This window comes from Pristiophorus japonicus, chromosome 6 (genome assembly GCF_044704955.1).
Source record: "Pristiophorus japonicus isolate sPriJap1 chromosome 6, sPriJap1.hap1, whole genome shotgun sequence".
NCBI lineage: Eukaryota > Metazoa > Chordata > Chondrichthyes > Pristiophoridae > Pristiophorus > Pristiophorus japonicus.
In genome coordinates, this window is record NC_091982.1 from 235737718 (window position 1) to 235762453 (window position 24736).

Genomic DNA, 24736 nt, shown 5'->3' on the forward strand with positions numbered 1-24736 from the left:
GCTTCCATATCCCCCTGCCAACTTTCTGGTCTTCCTGTGGGAGGCAGTCGGCCAGGAGGCAGTGGTCAGAGAAGAACACCAGCGTGACGTCGGTGGATCTGACCTTGAGCGTGTGGGACACAAACAGGAAGTCTATTCTGGAACGGACGGACCCGTCTGGTCTCGTCCAGGTGTCCAGGTCAGGGTTGCTGAAGACGTCGCACAGCTTGGCATCTTTTACCACGTCCATCAGGAGTGTTTGGATGTGGTGTCCAGTTTGCTGTCAGCTCTGCTGGATTGGCCAGCCGCATCGATGATGCAGTTGAAATCACCGCCCAGAACGACCGGTCTGGATGTCGCCAGCAGCAGTGGGAGCTGCTGGAGGAGGGCCAGCTGCTCGCTTCTGAGATTTCAGTGTCTCTTACAGTCCAAGTGTGTCTACAGTCCATTAGAGTCTGTGTGACAAAAGCCAGTTCCTTCTTTTATATCTAAAAAGCCTTTGAACTCTTATTCTTTGCATTTAGACAATCATGACTAACTGCTTTCTGAATTGTTTAACATACAGACTATTATTCCCACTGTAACAAGGTACTCAAATATTTAACATTACTTGTTTAACCTACAGATGTCATTAAATAGTAACAAAGGTACAATCAAATACTTAACATGCCGAATCGTTTTCTCGCATAGTAACAAAGTTACATTCAAATACTTAACATACAGACATCATCAAATCGTTTAATCATGAGTTTCCATTATTCCCACCATAACAAGGTACTCAAATATTTAACATCCAGACAATGACCAGTCACTCATCTCAATGGCTGGAAGGCACCACATTGTCAAACAGTCTCTTTTCGATCCAAACTTCCAATCTTCCTGTTTTCTTAATCCAAACTTCAGGTCGCGTGCTGAAGCAAAGAGTTCAGAAATGTGGGACTGTGCTCCCACAGTTTCATTTTATGGAATACTTACTTTGCCTCGGTTTCACAGAAGAAGGTGGCAGTGGGATTGAACGGGTGGTAGTGCAATTACTAAAAAACTAATCGGACAGCTCTTTCAAAGAGCCGGCACAGGCATGATGGGCCGAATGGTAGCCTCCTGTGATGTATGATTATATGATTCTATTAATAAAAATGTTTTATATATATTTTTTAAAAGCCGTGTAGACTAGAGTCTGGGGCTGTTCTCCTTCGAGCAGAGAAGGTTAAGGGAGGATTTAATAGTGGTGCTCGAAATCAAGAAGCGTTTTGATAGAGGAACTGTTTCCAGTGGCAGGAGGGTCGGTAACCAGAGGACACAGATTTGAGGTAATGGGCACAAGAACCCGAGGCAACATGAGGAAACATTTTTTTACGCAGCAAGTTGCGATCTGGAATGCACGGCCTGAAGGGGTCGTGGAAGCAGATTCAGTGGTAACTTTCAAAAGGGAATTAGATAAATACTTGAAGAGGACAAATATTGCAGGGCTATGGGGAAAGAACAGGGGAGTGGGACTAATTGGAGAGCCCTTTCAAAGAGCCGGCACAGGCACGATGGGCCGAATGGCCTGCTTCTGTGCTTTATGAATCTATGATTCTATGTTATTGCATTTTATTTTAACATTATCCTCCCCCTCCACAGACTACTGGGAAAACTGTTCCACGGGTTCACCAGCTTGTGAGTCCGTGTACCGTCCCTCTTCCATATTTTAATAATATCTCCATAAGCTTCCTCTCCTCCATAGTAAGCAATTGCCAGCTTTACGGCCTCTCCCCATTGCTCGGCTGCCTTAAGCTCGGTATCGGAGTGGTTGCCCTTTTTCACACCGTCTCTGTTATGTCTCAAACAAAGCAATGTGACTGAGTACTGTAGACTTGAGTAAGTGTGACCTTAGTCTCTTTATTCTAACTGCAGAGTGCAATCAGTAAATTATACTGAACTCTCAATCTCATCATACACACTCAACATCTCATCGAAGCTCAGATACCTTGTTCGGCAGATACTGACCATCTAATGCCACTCAAACATGGGGCAACTTTTGAAAATTGAACGTGGGCATAATAGACCACAGGTCCCTGAAAGAAGCAACAATGAATGGACAGGGTTCACATCGCTGGTTGCAAAGGCCTCTTGTCGTTGGAGAAAGTTATGTATGCAACACCTTGTAACCAGCATTCTACCGCCACTAGAGGGTGCATCTGTTGGAGTCCTAAGGGATCCCAGCATCCCTTGGGAGCACTGTATATAAGCAGGCCTCCCATGCTGTGCCAGCACTCTGGAGTTAGAATAAAGAGACTAAGGTCACACTTACTCAAGTCTACAGTACTCAGTCACGTTGCTTTATTTCAGACATAACAGAGACGGTGTGGAAAAGGGCAACCACTCCGATACCGAGCTTAAGGCATCCGAGCAATGAGGAGAGGCCGAAAAGCTGTCGGATTGCTTACAATGGAGAGGAAGCTTATGGAAATATTATTAAAACACTAACTGCATGACTCTCAACCCGGTGAACGCGTGGAACAGTTTTCCCAGTAGTCTGTGGAGGAGGAGGATAAAATAAAACGCAAGCAAGAATTGGACAGATATTTGAGGGCATGGACAGTTGTGAGGTAGATATTTTTGGGATGTGTCTGGTAGACTGTAGAACCTTTTCTGGTCCTGTATCTTCCTATGTTGCACAGAGTCTGTTGGGAACCCAGCGATCCTGAGGACCAGGCCTCGCTTCTCTCCTTTTGTAACTCATGTTTGCCTGGACTGGAGAACTTTAGCTATGAGCAAAGATTGGATAGGCTGGGTTTGTTTTCTTGGAACAGAGGAGGCTGAGGGGAGACCTGGTTGAGATGTATAAAATTATGGGGGGCCTGGATAGAGTGGATAGGAAGGACCTATTTCCCTTAGCAGAGGGGTCAACAACCAGGGGGCATAGATTTAAAGTAATGGGTAGGAGATTTAGAGGGGAGTTGAGGAGAACTTTTTTCACCCAGAGGGTGGTGGGGGTCTGGAACTCACTGCCTGAAAGGGTGGTAGAGGCAGAAACCCTCACCCCATTTTAAATAGTACTTGGACGTGCACTTGAAGTGCTGTAAGCTACAGGGCTACGGACCAAGAGCTGGAAAGTGGGATTAGGCTGGGTAGCTGTTTGTCGGCCAGCACGGAGACGGTGGGCCGAAATGGCCTCCTTCCATGCTGTAACTGTCTATGACTCTATGATATTACAGCAGTTGTGTTTTACTTCTTTGAAAGCCTATGATGTGGCTGAGGACTAGATTAAAAAGATCCTAACTTACAAATGTGTTCATCAACATTTTATTCAATTTGTCAAAGCAGTTGGTGAAAAATCTTATTTTTAAGCTTCCACGCGACAGTCAATGGAAATATACAACAACATTGCGAAAGTTTCTAGCTAACAAAGGTCAGAGAAATCTTAAACGTATTACTTGCTCCAATTGTTGAGCTTTAAAATATACAGTTTTATTAGTGGGCTGTTAATTGTGAGTTTAAAATAATTGTTAATTTTTCTCTCCACTGGATCTTGGACATGGCAAATAGATTCCTGGCCAAGTGTTTTATTGCTAGGCGAACATGTATTCATAAGGATTTCTGCGAATGACTGTAATTATGGAATCAGCCAGGGAGAGAAACATATGATCAAATACTTGATGAGACGCAATGGCTCAAACGAATCAGTTGGGTCACCTATGGAATCCAACCACTAGTTCCCACCACCTGGGTGACGTCTCTCTGTGTCTCTGTACCTCTGTCTTGTCAAAATGTGGATATTTAAGCCTTTAAAATGTTGGTCTTTTTGCAAAACAAGACATTTACAAATGGCTTTTAGATTAAATCACCAGGCCTTTTATCCCGGCTCATACACCACGAGAATTCAGAATGGGGCTTTAAATTGCTCCTTATTCAGCTATTTTCTTAAAAAAAAAGTAAACTGGTTTAAGTTGTGTTTTTTCCTCAGCTGGATTAATATTTTGAAGTTGTTTTTGATTACTTGATTAGAAATTTTAGGCTCGTTGACTCTCTTGAGATTAAGTAGGTTGGAATTTTTAAATTCGTTCTTGGGATGTGGGCATCGCTGGCAAGGCCGGCATTTATTGCCCATCCTTAATTGTCCTTGAGAAGGTGGTGGTGAGCCGCCTTCTTGAACCGCTGCAGTCCATGTGGTGAAGGTGCTCCCACAGTGCTGTAAGGGATGGAGTTCCAGGGTTTTGACCCAGCGACGATGAAGAAATGCCGATATATTTTCAAGTCAGGATGGTGTGTGACTTGATGGGGAACTTGGAGGTGGTGGTGTTCCCATGCGCATGCTGCCCTTGTCCTTCTAGGTGGTAGAAGATGTGGGTATGGGAGGTGCTGCTGAAGAAGCCTCGGCGAGCTGCTGCAGAGCATCTTGTAGATGGTACAGACTGCAGCCACGGTGCGCCGATGGTGGAGGGAATGGCCTATGATTGACCAATTAGCACGTGGTCTTGGGAGGAAATGGACTTGATGGGCCGAATACCCTTTTCACCTTCTGGAAGTGCTTGTATTGTTTAACATGGGATTAGATTCACATCCTCTCAATGTTGATTATGAAAATCAAAGGATTAATTGAGTATAATTTGCGATGCATTAACAGGTACCGACATTTCATTGAGGTGCAAATCATTTGCCTTTTTATCCAGGCCTAACTTTGACCTAAATGCCTTGCAAAACAGAAAGTAAATCACTGGATCGAAGCACGCGTTGAGCGTTGACAGTAAGAGGGAAGATTCTTTAGCGAAGTGCAAAATCTGTTTCCAGTAGCAGTCTGAAATGAAGTTTGTATGACTCAAAACATAAGGAAGTCTGAAGATGTGGTAGGGTACGAAACAGACCAAGAACACAGCAAGCAGGATGAGAATGTTGTTCTTCGCCTTGGTTTGCTTTCTCAGTGACTTTGAAGAAGGGGACCGATGGAGTTGACTTGAAATCTGAAAGTAAAAGAAGCAAAGTGCAACCAACACGACGAGAAACCCGATCAGGCAGGCAATGTGGGCAACCATGTTTATAGTCTGTTGGTGCATTCCACTTCTTAGGCAAATCTGAGAACTCTGTGGTGTTGTTTGCTTATTGATATTTATGAGGATCACAAAAGATATTCCAGCGAGAAGGAGGACACCCCAGGTTCCCAGAGCGAGACGTTTTGCAGTCTTCACGTTTTGAAATGTATATGTTTTGAGTGGCCTGACAATTTTCAGGTATCTGGTGGCTGCAATGAATCCCAGAAAGGAAATACTGGAGTATATGTTCAAGTAGAAGATACAGGCTACAAAATTGCAGTAAATACTGTTCAGGTCTGATGTAGTGCCCAGTTCACCGTCTCTGAGGATTTTTATCGGTAGCGACAGGACCAACAGAAAGTCGGCCACGACCAGGTTCTTCAAGTAGACGATGATGGAGTTGCTGCTGGGAATGTGGAAGAAGTACACCCAAAATGCCAGGCTGTTGAGAATGATTCCGATCACAAAAATTAATGTATAGGCAGTAATAATAAATATTGCAAAGCCTCTTGAGCTATAGGAACAAATGGAGAGACTGAGGTTGCTTGCTGCTCCTGAATAGTTTGTTCCAGCCACAGTTGCGGAGATTTCGATCAAGGTGGCCATGGATGTGTCGGGGTGGGGGGGGGGATGCTGGAGCAAGTTAGTTTGTTAAAGATAATCAGCCTGTGATTTTGCTGCAGTAACATCCAGTGAGCTAAATCCCAGTTGTGATTCTGTTCAGATTGAGTGAGGTAATAGCATTGCCATCTGCTGCAATATCATTGCTAGAACGAAAAAATAAGTAACAAAGAACATTAACTGGTGTAATATGCATTTAAAAGCAGTACTATGTCTCACAGAAACATAGAAAATAGGTGCACCACCATTCAATATGATCATGGCTGATCATTCAACCTCAGTGCCCCACCCCTGCCTTCTCTCCATACCCCCTGATCCCTTTAGCCGTAAGGGCCACATCTAACTCCCTTTTGAATATATCTAACGAACTGGCCTCAACAACTTTCTGTGGTAGAGAATTCCACAGGTTCACAACTCTCTGGGTGAAAAAGTTTCTCCTCATCTCAGTCCTAAATGGCTTGCCCTTATCCTTAGACTGTGTCCCTTGGTTCTGGACTTCCCCAACATCGAGAACATTCTTCCTGCATCCCGTCAGAATTTTATATGTTTCTATGAGATCCCCTCTATTCTTCTAAACTCCAGTGAACATAAGCCTAGTCGATCCAGTCTTTCTTCATATGTCAGTCCTGCCATCCCGGGAATCAGTCTGGTGAACCTTCGCTGCACTCCCTCAATAACAAGAATGTCCTTCCTCAGATTAGGAGACCAAAACTCAGGTTTGATATAACGTAAGCTATTATGTATAACACAGATTATATTTATAACACAGATTATTTCTTTCGATAAGCCTGCAGTAGTGATGTTACAAATTACCAATCTCCCAAATCATCATCATCATAGGCAGCCCCTCGGAATCGAGGAAGACTTGCTTCCACTCTTAAACGGAGTCTTTAGGTGGCTGAACAGTCCAATACGAGAACCACAGTCCCTGTCACAGGTGGGACAGATAGTTGTTGAGGGTAAGGGAGGGTGGGACAGGTTTGCTGCACGCTCTTTCCGCTGCCTGCGCTTGGTTTCTGCATGCTCTCGGCGATGAGACGCGAGATGCTCAGTGCCCTCCCAGATGCACTTCCTCCACTTAGGGCGGTCTTTGGCCAGGGACTCCCAGGTGTCAGTGGGGATGTTGCACTTTATCAGGGAGGCTTTGAGGGTAACGTTTCCTCTGCCCACCTTTGGCTCGTTTACAATCCCCCAAATATGTAAATTATGATGACATTCAGCTCTTAAATATACAAAAAAAAAATCTGGGGGCTAGTTTTTTTTTCCAAATAAGACATTCTAAAGAATGATATGGACTGCCTGTTTGGTACAGAGCTGTATAGACCAGGAAGACACCAGGGTCGGGGCTTGGCTGATCCACCAGAGGTGTCGGCTGAGGCACCACATCAACCTCAGTGACTCTGGGCAAGGGAGGAGGAAAGTCGTCCGTGGAAGTTGGTCAAGGACATGATTTGACATGCCCTCCATGGTTGGGTAGGCTACTACACTTGGCGTGAAGAATTACTACTTAAAAGACCTATTGGGAGAGCTGCCCGTAGCCATTAAACCATCTCCAAGCAAGAGACTGAAAGGGCGGTGGAAGCGGATTCAATAATAACTTTCAAAAAGGAATTGGATAAATACTCGAATGGAAGAAAATAGCAGGGCTATGTGGAAAGTGCAGGGGAGTGGGACTAATTGCAAAGCTCTTTCAAAGAGCTGGAGCAGGCACGATGGGCTGAATGGCCTCCTTCTCTGCTGTCAGATTTCGTGCTCCAGTATTTTCAAGATGGGAAAATTGAGAATGTGTGAAACAAAACTCTGCTTCTGCTGTGGGTAAACAAATTCTCATAATGTTTACTGAGAAACAGTGCGTGACTTTCTTTAATGAACAGGAAGCGACTTAATTTTGCAAAGAAATCTTTAAAAAAAAATGTTGAGTCAAAGTTAGCCCACAACTTCCTCACCTCTTGGTGTACATGAGCATGTACATGAAGCTGTAGAAGGCAACATGTCTTCTATTCCCATTGCAGATCCCACACTCCCAGCAGAGAGCCACACAGTGCAGGTCGGAGATAGGGCTATAACACTAGTCCCGGTTCTCTCATCCACCCCCCCTACTAGTCTAAACCTGGGCATCAGCCAGCATGGGGTGGGCAAGGAGTGGTGTCCTGGCTTGTTTTTTTTAATGTTTGCTTTGCTGCTAACGAAATCTCATGTGTCAGCTGTGGCTCAGTGGGTAGCACACTCGCCTCTGAGTCAAAAGGTTGTGGGTTCAAGTGCCACTCCAGGAAACAACCTCTCTGCCTCTATCTTGTCGATCCCTTTCATTATTTTAAATGTTTCTATAAGATCACCCCTCATCCTTCTGAACTCCAACGAGTAAAGACCCAGTCTACTCAATCTATCATCATAAGGTAACCCCCTCATCTCCGGAATCAGCCTAGTGAATCGTCTCTGTACCCCCTCCAGAGCCAGTGTATCCTTCCTTAAGTAAGGTGACCAAAATTGCACACAGTACTCCAGGTGCGGCCTCACCAATACCCTGTACAGTTGCAGCAGGACCTCCCTGCTTTTGTACTCCATCCCTCCCGCAATGAAGGCCAACATTCCATTCGCCTTCCTGATTACCTGCTGCACCTGCAAACTAACTTTTTGGGATTCATGCACAAGGACTCCCAGATCCCTCTGCACCTCAGCATGTTGTAATTTCTCCCCATTCAAATAATATTCCCTTTTACTGCTTTTTTTCCCAAGGTGGATGACCTCACACTTTCCGACATTGTATTCCATCTGTCAAACCTTAACGCCTTCGCTTAACCTATCCAAATCTCTTTGCAGCCTCTCTGTGTCCTCTATACAACCCGCTTTCCCACTAATTTTTGTGTCATCTGCAAATTTTGTTACACTACACTCTGTCCCCTCTTCCAGGTCATCTATGTATATTGTAAACAATTGTGGTCCCAGCACCGATCCCTGTGGCACACCACTAACCACCGATTTCCAACCCAAAAAGGACCCATTTATCCCGACTCTCTGCTTTCTGTTCGCCAGCCAATTCTCTATCCATGCTAATACATTTCCTCTGACTCCGCGTACCTCTATCTTCTGCAGTAACCTTTTGTGTGGCACCTTATCGAATGTCTTTTGGAAATCTAAATACACCACATCCATCGGTACACCTCTATCCACCATGCTCGTTATATCCTCAAAGAATTCCAGTAAATTATTAAACATGATTTCCCTTTCATGAATCCATGCTGCGTCTGCTTGATTGCACTATTCCTATCTAGATGTCCTGCTATTTCTTCCTTAATAGTTTCAAGCATTTTCCCCACTACAGATGTTAAACTAACTGGCCTATAGTTACCTGACTTTTGTCTGCCCCCTTTTTTAAACAGAGGCGTTAAATTAGCTGCTTTCCAATCTGCTGGTACCTCCCCAGAGTCCAGAGAATTTTGGTAGATTATAACGAATGCATCTGCTATAACTTCCGCCATCTCTTTTAATACCCTGGGATACATTTCATCAGGACCAGGGGACTTGTCTAACTTGAGTCCCATTAGCCTGTCCAGCACTACCCCTCTAGTGATAGTGATTGTCTCAAGGTCCTCCCTTCCCACATTCCTGTGACCAGCAATTTTTGGCATGGTTTTTGTGTCTTCCACTGTGAAGACCGAAGCAAAATAATTGTTTAAGGTCTCAGCAATTTCCACATTTCCCATTATTAAATCCCCCTTCTCATCTTCTAAGGGACCAACATTTACTTTAGTCACTCTTTTCCGTTTTATATATCTGTAAAAGCTTTTACTATCTGTTTTTATGTTTTGCGCAAGTTTACCGTCGTAATCTATCTTTCCTTTCTTTTTTGCTATTTTAGTCATTCTTTGCTGTTGTTTAAAATTTTCCCAATCTTCTAGTTTCCCACTAACCTTGGCCACCTTATACGCATTGGTCTTTAATTTGATACTCTCCTTTATTTCCTTGGTTATCCACGGCTGGTTATCCCTTCTCTTACCGCCCTTCTTTTTCACTGGAATATATTTTTATTGCGCATTATGAAAGAGCTCCTTAAAAGTCCTCCACTGTTCCTCAATTGTGCCACCGTTTAGTCTGTGTTTCCAGTCTACTTTAGCCAACTTTGCCCTCATCCCACTGTAGTCCCCTTTGTTTAAGCATAGTACACTTGTTTCTGACACAACTTCCTCACCCTCAATCTGTATTACAAATTCAACCATACTGTGATCACTCATTCCGAGAGGATCTTTTACTAGGAGATCGTTTATTTTTCCTGTCTCATCACACAGAACCAGATCTAAGATAGCTTGCTCCCTTGTAGGTTCTGTAACATACTGTTCTAAGAAACAATCCCGTATGCATTCTATGAATTCTTCCTCCAGGCTACCCCATGCGATTTGATTTGACCAATCGATATGTCGGTTAAAATCCCCCAGGACTACTGCCATTCCTTTTTCACATGCCTCCATTATTCCCTTGGGACGTTTCACTACGTTAAAGGCATGATAAAAATACAAATTGCTGTTATAATTATCAGCTAGGCTAATTATAGAGAGCACTAACATAGACTGGCCTGTAGTTCCCTGTTTTCTCTCTCCCCTCCTTTCTTGAATAGCGGTATTACATTTGCTACCTTCCAATCCACTGGGACCGTTCTAGAATCTCGGGAATTTTGAAGATCACAACCAATGCATCCACTATCTCTGCAGCCACCTCTTTTAGAACCGTAGGCCGTCAGGTCCATGAGATTTGTCAGCTTTTAGTCCCGTTAGTTTATCTACTTATATTAATTACATTAAGTTCCACACCCTGATTAGACCCTTGGTTCACCATTATTTCTGGTATGCTGTTTGCGCCTTCTACTGTGAAGACAGATACAAAATATTTGTTTACCGTTTCTGCAATTTGCTTCTTCTCCATAATAATTTATCCTGCCTCAGTTCTAAGGGACCAATGTTTACTTTTGCTACTCTCTTTCTTTTTACATGCTTGTAGAAGCACTTACAATCTGTTTTTATATTTCTTGCTAGTTTTCTGTCATAGTCTACTTTTTCCCTTTTAAAAAATGTTTTGGATCACCCTTCGCTGGTTTCAGAAACTCTCAGACTTACTACATTCTTTGTAACATTGTAAGCTTTCAAGCAAGTGGCTCATACCTGAATAAATTCTGCAATTTGCACAATTAATAAATTAAACTACAAATGAACAAGATTTTTTTGGCTTTCATTTCCTTAGATTTAAAATGCAGAGCGCCAGGCAGTCAGATGGTAAAAATAGATGGTTTCAATCAAGTATTGAGGACTTTCTTCGTCCCAGAGCAAAGGGAAGAATCCTAATTTGTAGCATTTTTTGCTGAAATGACAGAATCATAGAATACTACAGCACAGAAGGAGGCCATTCGGCCCATCGCGTCTGCACCGGCTCTTTCGAAGAGCGATCCTTTGAGTCCCAATCCTCTCTTTCCCCATATCCCTGCAATTGTTTCTCCTTCAGGTACTTATCCAGTTCCCTTTTGAAGGCTACTGTTGAATCTGCCTTCACCAGCCTTTCAGGCAGTGCATTCCAGATCCTAACCACTCGCTGCGTAAAAAAGCTTTTCCTCCTGTCGCCTCTGGCCCTTTTGCCAATCGGCATGAACCTGTGTCCTCTGGTTATCAGCCATTGGGAACAGTTTATTTTTATTTACTCTATCCAAGTCCTTTGTGATTTTTAAACACCTCTATCAAATCTCCTCGGTCCATTGTCAAGTTAAACCCGAAAGTAAGTGAGAGTAAAAGTGGCATAGTTCATAAACATTGTTGAATTTCTGAAATTGTGGCAGTCTTTAACTGGTTCCCTACTATCTGCTGCTGTTACTTTAAGAATGGATTTTCTATCACAGTCCGAGTTTTCTGGCAAATTTCAGTGTTGTGCTTGCAGTCGCAGAAGAGCAATAACAGAGAAATGTTGGAATTGCGCAGTGCATCCATCAGCATCTGGAAAGACAGGGTAACATCTGGGGAAAGGTCTCTTTCTCCAATTCATCAGTTTTAGATGAAGGGTCTTTACCCCCAAAATATTTTCTCTTGCCAAATGCTAATGGACCTGCTGTATATCCCCAGCATTTCCTTAAGTTATTTTCACTCTGGGTTTTCAAGACTTGCCCAGCAAATTTTTTCCCTTCTCGCTGCTCTACATATCGTCAGCTTTGGTTAGGATTACCTGTGCATAATTAGCAGATTTCTGAAGAAAGAGGTTGTACTCTTGAGTTCAGTGGACATGGAGAACTACCTGCCGATTATTTTTCTTTACAAAGGGGAAACTGGTGCTTTTTCGTCTTGAAAGAAAGGCCTTTAGTTTGTGGTTGTCAGTAGCAGACGCGGCAGAAATTTTGCAAATTCAAACCTCCCCTCATTACTTTAATCTACGGTCACATCTATTGAAATAGAATCTGCTAAATTCATGGCAACAAGCCTGCGGGAGGCAGCTTTCAGTTTTACGCCAAATACTGAGCTCGGTCCAACCTTAAACCCTGTTTCTGTTCGAGCTAACATCTTGCATGTAAAATGCTTCCTGTGTGTTTCATGCACACAATAACTGCCCTTTGAAACTCCTTTCATTGATCTGGTATTGGCTGATGAATATTAAACGTTCTAACTAATTCTTGCAGCAGATACAGTTTTCACCACCATATCTACCTACTTATTAAGATGTGTCAAACTTACGTTCCACTTAAATCTGTGAAAACTAAAAGGGATGTAACCAGTCAAATTATTTTTTTGTCAAACAGCAAATTGTTTGGACACAATTTCAGCTTTATTTTTTACATTTTCTCATTGCAGAATGAAGACGTAGGTTTGTAGCAATTACAGTCAGAATATTGCACAAAGAGGCACTTACCTATCGAGGCTGTGATACTTGTCTCACTGAACATCACTGACCACATTGCACGATGAAGTGATTGTTGAGTGTACAGCCTCTCTTCCTAATTGGTCACTCTTCTGCTCAGCTTGGCTGATCATCATTTCCTGCTAGATTTGAGGTACAGGAAGCTAATTCAGTATGGTCAACTATTGCAACTTAGTCTTACTCAACTGTATTTCAGGGAATTGTTGCGATTTAAAAGAAAATTGGTGGGACAGGGCGCCTGATGTTCCTTTTGAAATGGAATGACTTGTGTTCTATAAAATCCCGTGTTTATCCTACTAATTTATATTACTGCTATCAAAAATAATGAAGTGGCAATGAAATTTATCCGACACCCTGCGTGCTTTGTTGGATACCTATTAGTGGGTGCCAGGGGTTGAACCGGCCGGGGTCCTTTTCTCTAGGACAGGGAAGGCTGAGGGGTGACCTGAGAGAGGCCTTTAAGATTATTGAACAAGTTTGATTGGGTAGACATAGAAAAGATGTTTCCACTTGCGGACGAGACCAGAACTCGGGGCCATCAATATAAGAGAGTCACTAATAGATCCAATGGAAAATTCAGGAGAAACTTCTTTACCCAGAGAGTGGTGAGAATGTGGAACTCACGACCACAGGGAGTGGTTGTGCCAAATAGTAAAGATGCATTTAAGGAAAGCACATGAGGGAGAAAGGACTGGAAGGTTATGTTGATGGGTTTAGATGAAGAGGGGTGTGAGGAGGCTTGTGTGGAGCATAAACACCGGCACAGACCAGTTGGGCCCAATGGCCTGTTTCTGTGCTGTTAACACCATGTAAACTGGGGGTTTTAATGACTACACACATTTTTTCAATAAATATTTCCAGAAAGCAAGAGCTATAGTATGTAGCACTTCCCATGCATCTTAACAATGTGCGGAGACATCAAATGGAGAAAGGAAGAAAGAACGTGCTTTTTATAGTGCCTTTCATGACCTCAGTATGTCCCAAAGCACTTTACAGCAATGAAGTACCTTTGGAGTGTAGTCACTGTTGTAATGTGGGAAACGCGGCAGCCAATTTGTGCACAGCAAGCTCCCACAAGCAGCCATGCAATAATGACCAGATAATCTGTTTTTTTGTTATGTTGATTGAGGGATAAATATTGGCCAGGGCACCGGGGATAACTCCCCTGCTCTTCTTTGAAATAGTGCCATGGGATCTTTTACGTCCATCTGAGAGAGCAGACGGGGCCTCGGTCTAATGTCTCATCCAAAAGACCACACGGCAGCTCTGACAGTGTTGCACTAAAGAGAGGAAAAATCCGAGAGTGCTTTTCGGCACTTCCAGCAGCGGGTAACAGAATAGAATCGGCAGAGGCTTTGGCCTGCCGGCACTTTCAATGGCTACACTCAAAGTACTTCATTGGCTGTAAAGCGCTTTGAGACGTAAAGTGGTCGTGAAAGGGGCTATATAAATGCAAGTCTTTCTTTTTCAAAGATCGATGGAACAAGGAGGGCAGGAAGTGAGGGAAAAGTGGAAAAGATTCTACAGCTTTAAATTAAAAGGTGCTCAGTGTCTTCTTTTCCTTGGGAATAGGACTGTGCTATATTTTCTATTCCTTGTAAGACATGAAGCGCTGGATTTTCAGCTCTGATGTTTTTGGGGCAATAATGGCGGCGGGGCGGGAAAGTTAGCGCCCGGGAACAGTTTGCGCCTTGGTAAGTTTGGGTATCTGGGCCCTGCGTCGGGGAACGCAGCACTAAGGGAGGCGTTGTACACCGCTCTTGGGCGCTAGCATGGAAAACTCCCGAGCTAAAGTGCCGGCCCGGGAGCGCTCCCAGAGAGTGGGGAGAGGGGAGGGGCGGAGAGGGAAGTTAAAATAAAAAACCCACAAAAACATTCCCAAAACATTGCCCACGCCACCACAACACAAATCGTAAAAAAAATTAAAAGAAAAAGCAATCACAGTTACCTCAGGAGTCCATTACTCACCTCTTCGCCGACGGGATGGTTGGACCGCCCTGACTTTTAGGTAGTCAGCGCGAGTCGCGCTTTGTGGCAGAATTGAAACTCGTGCCGGTGTTGTAACCAGGGGGCGTTGTACACCCAGCGCAGCTCCTCCGGGCGTTGCTGCTCAGCACCGCCGTGGAACCGGACCCTTGGATCGCCGCGGGGCGCTGGAGGCCGACCGCCCGGCCAGAACACCTCACCGCTGCCATTGCTTCTGCTCCGGGGCAAAAAACGGAGCAGAGACAATCCGAAAATCCAGCCCGAAGGCTTCAGCAGTGCTACGTGTAGCTCGCTCATTGGGCAACGAACTAGTTATCGAAGAGGTACAGCAATAGAGGCATTTTTTCATTTTCTTTTCAGACAAAGATATCGAATTTTCCCACCCAGTCTTCCCATAGACTGCTCTTTTGCTCGAATCCGTTTTTAAATTCAATTTTAAATCTCATCTTTTTAGCCCCTTGAAATTTGAAATGTTTGCCTGTGATACTCTACCAATTAAAAGGGCCGCACTATTTTCATGTACATTACCTTAACATGTATCCAGTGAATGGGATAGAATAGAGACTTACAGCTCAGAAGGAGGCCGTTCGGCCCGTCGTGCCTCTGCCGGCTCTTTGAAAGAGCAGTCGTACTTAGTCCCACACTCGTGCTTTTTTTCCGTAACTCTAAGTTCCTCGCCCTCCAGCACCTGTCCAACTCCCTTTTAACATTATTGATGGAATCAGTTCCCACCTCCACCTCAGGTCAAGCGTTCCAGATCCCCACAACTCTGAGTGAAAACATAGAAACATAGAAAATAGGAGCAGTAGTCGGCCTTTCGGCCCTTCGAGTCTGCACTGCCATTCAATATGATCATGGCTGATCCTCTATCTCAACACCATATTCCCACTTTTTCCCCATACCCCTTTTGTTTCTCGAAATCTATCTATCTCCCTCTTAAATATATTCAGTGACTTGGCCTCCACAGCCTTCTATAGTAGAGATTTCCACAGATTCACCACCTCTGAGTGAAAACATTTCTCCTCATCTCAGTCCTAAATTTCCGACCCTGTATCCTGAGACTGTGACCCCTTGTTCTAGACTTCCCAGCCAGGGGAAACATCCTCCCCGCATCCAGTCTATCCAACCCAGTCAGAATTTTATACGTTTCAATGAGCTCCCCTCTCATTCTTCTAAACTCTAGTGAATACAGGCCTAGTCAACCCAATCTCTTCTCATATGACAGTCCTGCCATCCCAGGAATCAGTCTGATGAACCTTCGCTGCACTCCCTCTATGGTAATTATATCCTTTCTTCGGTATGGAGACCAAAACTGCACACAATACTCCAGGTGTGGTCTCACCAAGGCCCTGTATAACTGTAGTAAGACATCCTTGCTCCTCTACTCAAATCCTCTTGCAATGAAGGCTAGCATACCATTTGCCTTCCAAACTGCTTGCTGCACCTGCATGTTAGCTTTCAATGACTGGTGTAACAGACACCCAGGTCCCTCTGTACATCGACACTTCCCAAGCCATCACCATTTAAGTAATACTTTGTCCTTATGTTTTTCCTACCAAAGTGGATAACTTCACATTTATCCACGTTATACTGCATCTGCCATGTGTTTGCCCACTCACTCAACCTATCTAAATCGCCTTGTAGCGTCTTTGCATCCTCCTCACAACTCACAATCCCACCTAGTTTTGTGTCGTCAGCAAACTTGGAAATATTATATTTGGTTCCCTCATCCAAATCATTTATATATATATATATATTGTGAATAGCTGGGGCCCAAGCACTGATCCCTGTGGTACCCCACTAGTCACTGCCCGCCACCCTGAAAAAGATCCGTTTATTCCTGCACTCTGTTTCCTGTCAGTTAATCAATTTTCAATCCATGCCAGTACATTACCCCCAATCCTATGTACTTTAATTTTGCACACTAACCTCTTATGTGGGATTTTATCAAAGGCCTTCTGCAAATCCAAATGCACTACATCCACTGGTTCTCCCTTATCTATTCTATCAGTTACATCCTCAAAAAACTCCAGTAGATTTGTCAAACATGATTTTCCTTTCATAAATCCATGTTGACTTTGTTTATTCCCGTTGATATTATCTAAGTGCGCCGTTATCACATCCTTTATAATAGACTCCAGCATTTTCCCTAAAACTGATGTCGGGCTAACCAGTCTGTAGTTCCCCGTTTTCTCTCTCCCTCCTTTTTTTAAATAGTGGGATTACATTTGCACCCTCCAATCTGCAGGAACTGTTCTATAATCTATAGAATTTTGGAAGATGACAACCAATGCATCTACTATTTCCATGGCTACCTCTTCGTACTCTGGGATGTAGATCATCAGGCTCTGGGGATTTATCTGTCTTCAGTCCCATTAGTTTCTCCAGCATTATTTTCTTACTAATAATCATTTCCTTTAATTCCTCTTGCTCACTAGACCCTTGGTTCCCGAGCATTTCTGGGACGTTATTTGTGTCCTCTTCCGTGAAGACAGAACCAAAGTATTTATTTAATTGTTCTGCCATTTCCTTGTTCCCCATTATAAATTCTTCTGTTTCTGTCTGTAAAGGACCTACATTTGTCTTCACTGATCTTTTTCTCTTTATGTACTTATAGACATTTTTGCAGTTGCTTTTTATGTTCCTCACAAGTTTACCCTCATACTCTATTTTTCCCCTCTGAATCAATCTCTTGGTCCTTTTTTGCAGAATTCTAAACTGCTCCCAATCCTCAGGCTTGCTACTTTTTCAGCAACTTTGTATAACTCCTCTTTGTATCTTATACTATCCTTAATTTATTTTATTAGCCATGGTTGGGCCACTTTTCCTTTTGTGTTTTTACGCCAGAAAGGAATGTATATAACTGTTGCAATTCATGCATTCGTTCCTTAAATATTAGCCATTGCCTATCCACCGTCAGGCCTTTTAATGAATCTTCTCAATCTATCACAGCCAATTCATTCCTCATACCTTTGTAGTTTCCTTTGTTTAGATTTAGGACTTTAGTTTCGGATTGGACTACTTCACTTTCCAGCTTAATAAGAAATTCATCATGTTATGGTCATTCTTCCCTAAAGGACCCCGCAAAACAAGACTGTTAATTAACCCCTTCTCATTACACAATACCCAGTCTAGGATAGCCTGTTCTCTAGTAGGCTGCTCAACATACTGGTCTAAAAAACCATCTCGTACACACTCCAAAACATTTCTCCTCATCTCCCCTCTAGATCTTTTGTCAATGATTTGGAATCTATGACCTCTGGTTATTGACCCACTCACCAGAGGGAATAATCTTTATCTACTCTATCAAAACCTTTCATCATCTTAAAAACTTCTATTAGGTCGCCTCTTAACCTTCTCTGTTTCAAGAAGAATGCTCCTAACCTTTCCAACCTCTCCTCATAACTGAAATCCCTCATCCCTGGTAACATCCCAGTAAACCTCCTCTGGACCCTTTCTAAGGCATGTACATCTTTCTTGAAGTGAGGTGCCCAGAATTGTCCACAATACTCCAGCTCAGGCGTAACCAGTGATTTATAAATTTCTAGTATGATCTCTGCTTTTATATTCTATGCCTCCATTTATAAACACAAGTAACCCATATGCTTTTTTTTAATTAATTTGCCCTGCCACTTTTAAGGATTTGTGTATATGGACACCAAGGTCTCTGCTCATCTACCCCTCTCAAAATAGTGCCATTTATAGTATACTGTCTTTCCATATTAGTCCTCCCAAAGTACATCACTTCACACTTCTCCGCATTGAACTCCATCTGCCACACTACTGCCCATTTCACAATCCTGCCTGTGTCATCCTGAAGCCTATAACTATCCTCATCACTATCTACAATGTGGCCATGTTCCATATCGTCTACGAACTTGAGAATGCTTCTCCTGACACCTGCGTCTAGGTCATTTCTAAAAATTGAAAAGAGTAATGGATTCAAAGCTGACCCTTGACCCAAGACCCTTGACAACTCTCGGGACGAGATGAGCAGATCATTTAACCCACTGTACCTGCTGCACTATTTGGTTAGGCAGGGCAGCCCTTTATAGGAACATATGAAGAGGAGTAGGCCAGTCAGTCCCTCGAGCCTGTTTCGCCAGTCAGTGAGATCATAGCTGATCTGTGTCTTAAGAGTCCTCCACCACCACACTGTGCTTCCTGTCACTGAGCTAATTACGTATCCATACCACCACTTCCCCTTAATTCTATGGGCTTCCCTCTTCTGAACAGGGATTTTGCGGGGAAATAATTGGAAGTTGCATAATTTCCTCAGGTGACTTGCAGCATTCAGCTTCTAAGAATAATAAAAACAACTAAGAACCAAAATGTAATCGTGTGTTTCTGTTTCCTGCCACATTCTTTTTCCCTTATGGGTTGCAAAAATGTCATCATCTTTACATTACTGAATCGGCACTGCAGCAGCGGAAAGATAATGCAGTTTTCTGATGAATTATCATGTTTGCCACCTTACGTTTCTTCGTTTATTTCTCAAAGCAGTTCCTGAAAACTGGGGATGTAGAAGTGAGAGCAAGCAAACATTTCACATGCTGGTTGGTCATAACTACCGCTCAGTCCCACCTGTCATGAATCCAGACATGTTTACTGCTTGTACTATTACATATGATGTGTCACCAGAGGGCACTACTAGGGGAAACTTGTACACCAGCTGTATGGTCACGAAGGTGTGCCACCAGAGGGCACTGCAGTGGGAGACTTGTTGGTTACTTGTACAGGTTTGCCAGGCCTAGTATAAAAGGCAGGCCACTATGTGTGATCTTCACTCTCGAGTTACATTAAATGGACTAAGGTCAAGTGCAATACTTTGCCTCGTGGAGTCAATATCAGAGCATCTAAAGACATAACACCACCAATACTCCTGCCAATCGCCTGATGTGGTGCGTCTCAGGCCTGCACAGCACAGCGGAGAGATGATCACCTGACTGCCCACAGTGCAAACCATCTTTAACGATCCAGTTCCTCCCTCAAACAAATGTCAGCCATTTCTGTTTTAGATGTAGAGACTGAACTTCCAAACAACTCTTGGGACGACATGATCAGAGCATTTAACCCACTGAACCTGCTGCAGTATTTGGTTAGGCAGAGGAGTAGGAACAGGAGTAGGCCATTCAGCCCCTCGAGCCTGTTCCCCCATTCAATGAGATTGTGGCTGATCTGTGACCTAACTCCATATACTTGCCTTTGCCCCATATCCCTTAATACCTCTGGTCAACAAAAATATATCAGTCTCAGCTTTAAAATTAACAATTGAACTCCCATCAATTGCCGTTTGTGGAAGAGAGTTCCAAACTTCTTTGGAACTCTTTGTGTGCAGAAGTGTTTCCTAACTGTACTTCCGAAAGATCGGGCTCTAATCTTTGGGCTATGCCCCCCAGTCCTAGATTCCCCAACCAACAGAAATCGTTTCTCTTTCTCTACTCTCTCTGCTCCCCTAAATATCCTGAAAACTTTGATCAGATCACCCCTTAACCACCTAAATGCCAGAGAATACAACCCTAGTTTGTGCAATCTCTCCCCGTAATTTAACCCTTGGAGTCCAGGTATCATTCGCGTAAACCTACGCTGCACTACCTTCAAGGCGAATACATCTTTTCTCAGGTGTGGTGCCCAGAACTGCTCACAGTACTCCAGGTGTGGTCTAACCAGGGTTTTCTGTCACTGTAGCATGACCTCTAACCCCTTGTGTTCTGGGCCTTTAGATATAAAACCTAGCATTCCATTAGCCATTTTGATTATTTTCTCTACCTGTTCATGACATTTTAATGATCTGTGTGCATGGACCCACAAGTCCACTGCTTCTAGCTTTTCACCATTTAGAACGTACTCTGATCTATCCTTTTTAGGTCCAACGTGGATGACCTCACACTTGTCTATATTGAAATCCGTTTGCCACAGTTTTGCTCGTTTACTTAATCTATTAATATCTCTGTAATTTTATGCTTCCATCTACACTGCTTACAGTGCCATCTTTTTCATTCCAATTCCCTTTCTTCATGTCCTACAGCACCATTAATACTCTCAATACATAATTAAACTGCTTTATCCATTAAGGATGATCTAACTCAAAAATAGTAGTTCTTGCAACAGACTGAGGTACTCGTATACATCACGGGAAGCAACGGGGTCAATTTTCTCGATCCTGCGTCAGGGTGCCAGACAGGAAGCCCCATCTGACGTGCACTCCGCCTGCAATAACCTAAAATGACCACAATTTCTGGGTTCAGGTTATTCATCTTCCTCCTGGGTGCCCCCTTTGCACCTTGAAATGGGAGCAGAGATACAGGGAATAGCTATCGGCTACTAATCAGGTTTGCATAACGGTAAACGGCGATATATTTCAGAATCAGGATGGTGTGTGACTTGCAGAGGAACATGGAGGTGGTGGTGTTCCCATGCGCCTGCTGCCCTTGTTCTTGGCGGTAGAGGTCGCTGGTTTGGGAGGTGCTGCGGAAGAAGCCTTGGCGAGTTGCTGCAGTGCATCTTGTAGATGGTACACACTGCAGCCACGGTGCGCCGGTGGTGGAGGGCGTGAATGATTGATGTGGTGGATGGGGAGCCAGTCAAGCGGGCTGCAGGAATGGCCTACTTCCGTGCTTTAAACCTGCGTGGTGTTTTCTGTCTACCTATTTTAAGAGTGTATGTCACACAGCAGATGACGTACTTCAAAGTGCCAAATTATAACAAGAAAGAAAGGTTTTTTTTTTCTGCTTGCTGCCTGAAATCCGTAAGCAGCTAAACTATCTGAAAACTTTAACGTCCGGACTTACTGTAGAGGGAGTGTAGTGAGTAGTGGCTTGAAAGGGATGGAGCAGAGGAGCAGCTAAACAGAACTATTCTTCACAGTATCTGTCAGCAATGCCAACCTCGCTTCTCGGCCTTTTGGCTAAGATCATGCATAACTAACCTGACCAGCCACCATGACCTCCTGGTGGTTTCTCCCTGGTCAGGAAGGTATATGCTTGCATTTTTGAAACAGGAGGTGGGTGGGGTGGGTTGACCCATCCACCTCCACGGAGGTGTGTGGGGGATCTGACCCATCCACCTCCATGGCACGAACCTGGTATTGCAGTACTTCCAGGAACGGTGCAGTGGCTCTAGGCCTTTTGGCTAGGAGCATTGGCGCAGAGTGATCCTTGGCATGTGCAGGGTGACCTCTGGCGTTTGTGATTTGACAAAGAATTGGAACGATTGGCTACGAATTAAAAAAAAAAAAAAAAAAATGCCAACCTCTGGGCATTGTCTTGAGGTTGCAGATCACTTTCCGGTGGAATTTTCTATCAAGCGTGTGGCCACCACAGGTGGTTCTGTAAAGCAGGGTTTTTCCAACTCCGTCATGACTTTTTTTTTACACAAACAACAAACTTGTATTCGTCCACTGACCATGGGCTATACCAACGGGACATTTACTGGAATCTGAGTGTGTGTTGTAGAATGATTAGGGCACAGAAGGGCCTGTCGAGCCCGTGCCGGCTCTCTGCAAGAGCACCTCAGCCAGTCCCACTCCCCCACCCTTTCCCTGTAGCCCTGCATTTTTTTTTTTCCTTCAGGTACTTATCCAATTCCATTTGAAAGCCACGATTGAGTCTGCCTCCACCACCCTTTCAGGCAATGCATTCCAGATCCTAACCGCTCGATATGTAAAAAGGTTTTTCCTCATAGCGCCTTTGGTTCTTCTGCCAATCACCTTAAATCTGTGAACTCTGGTTCTCGACCCTTCTGCCAATGGCCTGTCCAGACCCCTCATGATTTTGAACACCTCGATCAAATCTCTGCTTCAAGCAGAACATGCCCAGCTTCTCCGGTCTATCCACGTAACTGAAATTCCTCATCCCTGGAACCATTCTCGTAAATCTTTTCTGCACTCTCTCTAAGGCCTTCACATCCTTCCTAAAATGCGGTGCCCAGAATTGGACACAGTACTCCAGTTGAGGCCGAACCAGTGTTTTATACAGGTTCATCATAACATCCTTGCTTTTGTACTCTATTAGCTGGATTGATAGCTTTTGAGATTTCTGGGCGGTAATACCGCCTGGAAAAAGTTTGTGCCCTCGACTGCAAAATTCGGCAAAAAATGAAGTTCCAAGATCGGGGTGCAAAATCAGGCATTATAGTTTTAGCTATACAAGAAGAGGGGGGGGGGGGGGGCGTGTAGAGACTTGTGTGTAGCTGTGGTGTAGCTGGCCCAGATGGCAAAGTCAAAACTAGGAAGGGTGATCAAGCTAACCATAAGAAAGCAGCAGCCTGGTAAAATTAAAGGAAGTGCTTGAAATACTTGACTCTTGACAATTCATTGTTTTTCTTGGGGGAAGTGAACGGCCAAAAATCTATTTTTTTTTGAATGGAGCCAAGTGTATCTCGTCGTTTTCATTTAGCTTGGGTGCTCACAGGCAACTGGTCAGTGAGCGATGTGTAAAATCAAATAAACTTAGCCACGGCTGTTTCAGTACTCCCCATTTATAGGGCTCAATTTTCCCCAATTATCTGTGCCGTTGTGTTGGCCTGCACCATTTTTTTGGGAGTAAATTCAAATCTCCAAGATTCCCCAAAGTTTCTGCACTAGCGTAATTCACTTAGGTAGGATTTTTTTGCCTCATTGGGGGCGGAACCTGCCACCCGTGCCAATTCTGGCCATTTAAGCAAGTTTGGCCAGCTCCGATTTACTCCAATTTTTCTTAGGACGGCGTATGTGACCGCTCTAGAAAAACCTTTTGGGCAGTTAACAAAATCGGCTTGGGTATGAGAATCAGTGCAGAGATGCAGTTCCACGGCCTGGACAACAGCGGGGGGGTGGGGAGGGGAGAGGAGGGGGGTGGGGGTTGGGGAGGGGAGAGGAGGGGGGTGGGGGTTGGGGAGGGGAGAGGTGGGGGGTGGGGGTTAGGGAGGGGAGAGGTGGGGGGTGGGGATTGGGGAGGGGAGAGGGGTGGGGTGGGGAGGGGAGAGGATGGGGGTGGGGATTGAGGAGGGGGGTGGGGATTGGGGAGGGGAGAGGTGTGGGGTGGGGGTTTGGGAGGGGAGAGGTGTGGGGTGGGGAGGAAGGATGGGAGGGGCCTTTCGGCCAGGACTAGCAGCGGCACCGGGAGGAGGGAGGGATAGACTTTTGGCATAAACACATTAACAATTTAATGCTGTTAAGTTGCTGCAATGTGTGAGGTGCTTATGCAGGTTGCTGTAAGCTGGCCAGAATGTGTTGTATGTTTCACTTTTCCGCCTCAGCCCGCAGTGTGTCCCTGGTTACCCTGGCAACCGATCTTTTTAACGCAGATCTTAAGCTCCGCCCCCAAAGCTAAAGGACAGGCTAGACGGCACCAAAATCAATAATTCAAACGGGGAAAGTTGGATGATTTTTTTTGGCATAGTTGGGCCCCAAAAAACTGGGCGTAACTCTTCAAGTACGCCAAAAAACAACTTTGGGGAAAATTGAGCCCATTATGTGAATACATTCATAATGCCTTTGTTACCTCCAGACTTGACTATTTCAACGCTTATACAAAAACAAAATACTGCGGATGCTGGAATTTGAAATAATAACAGAAAATGCTGAAAATCTCAGCTGGTCAGGCAGCATCTGTGGAGAGAAACGGAGTTAACGTTTCAGGTCGGTGACCCTTCGTCAGAACTCCAATGCTCTCCTGGCCGGCCTCCCACCTTGCACCCTCTAAGAACTTGAGCTCATCCAAGACTCGGCTGCTCCGTGTCCTAACTCGCACCAAGTCCCGTTCGTCCATCGCCCCTGCGCTCGCTGACCTACATTGGCTTCCGGTCCGGCTCGATTTCAAAATCCTCATCCTTGTTTTCAAATCCCTCCAGGGCCTCAGCTCTCCCTATCTCTGTAATCCCCTCCAGCCCCAAACCCCCCAGATCTCTGCACCCCTCCATTGGCGTTGTGCCTTCAGCTGCCGAGACTCTAGGCTCTGGAATTTCCTCCCTAAACTTCTCGGCCTCGCTACCTCTCTCGCTCCCTTTTGAGAGATGATCCTTAAAACCTACCTACCTGTTCTAATATCTCCTTGTGTTACTCAGTGTCAAATGATGTCTGTCAATGCTCCTGTGAAGTGCTGTGGGATGTTTTACTCCGTTAAGACGCTCCTTAAAATCTACCCCTTTGGCCAAGCTTTTGCTCATCTGCCCTAATTTCTTCTTATGTGGCTCGGTGTCAAATTTTTGACTTCTAATACTCCTGTGAAGCACCTTGGGACGTTTTACTACCTTAAAGGTGCTATATAAAGACA

At 44.4% G+C, this 24736-nt stretch overlaps 2 protein-coding genes and 1 pseudogene across 2 annotated transcripts in view; 2 read left to right on the plus strand and 1 right to left on the minus strand.

Annotated features, from left to right (window-relative positions):
- The window catches only part of LOC139266002 (mediator of RNA polymerase II transcription subunit 12-like protein), a 799024-nt gene that overhangs the window by 324883 nt on the left and 449405 nt on the right, over positions 1–24736 (plus strand). The window lies entirely within an intron of this gene.
- LOC139265412 (P2Y purinoceptor 14-like) lies at positions 3113–15119 on the minus strand. Its single transcript, XM_070882410.1, has 3 exons — positions 15053–15119; positions 12489–12616; positions 3113–5758 (listed from the first exon to the last, which is right to left on the minus strand). Exon 3 carries the CDS (start codon positions 5595–5597, stop codon positions 4557–4559), a length of 1041 nt encoding a protein of 346 aa, XP_070738511.1. The 5' UTR covers positions 5598–5758; positions 12489–12616; positions 15053–15119; the 3' UTR covers positions 3113–4556.
- Positions 21371–21601, plus strand: LOC139266421 (U2 spliceosomal RNA; annotated as a pseudogene).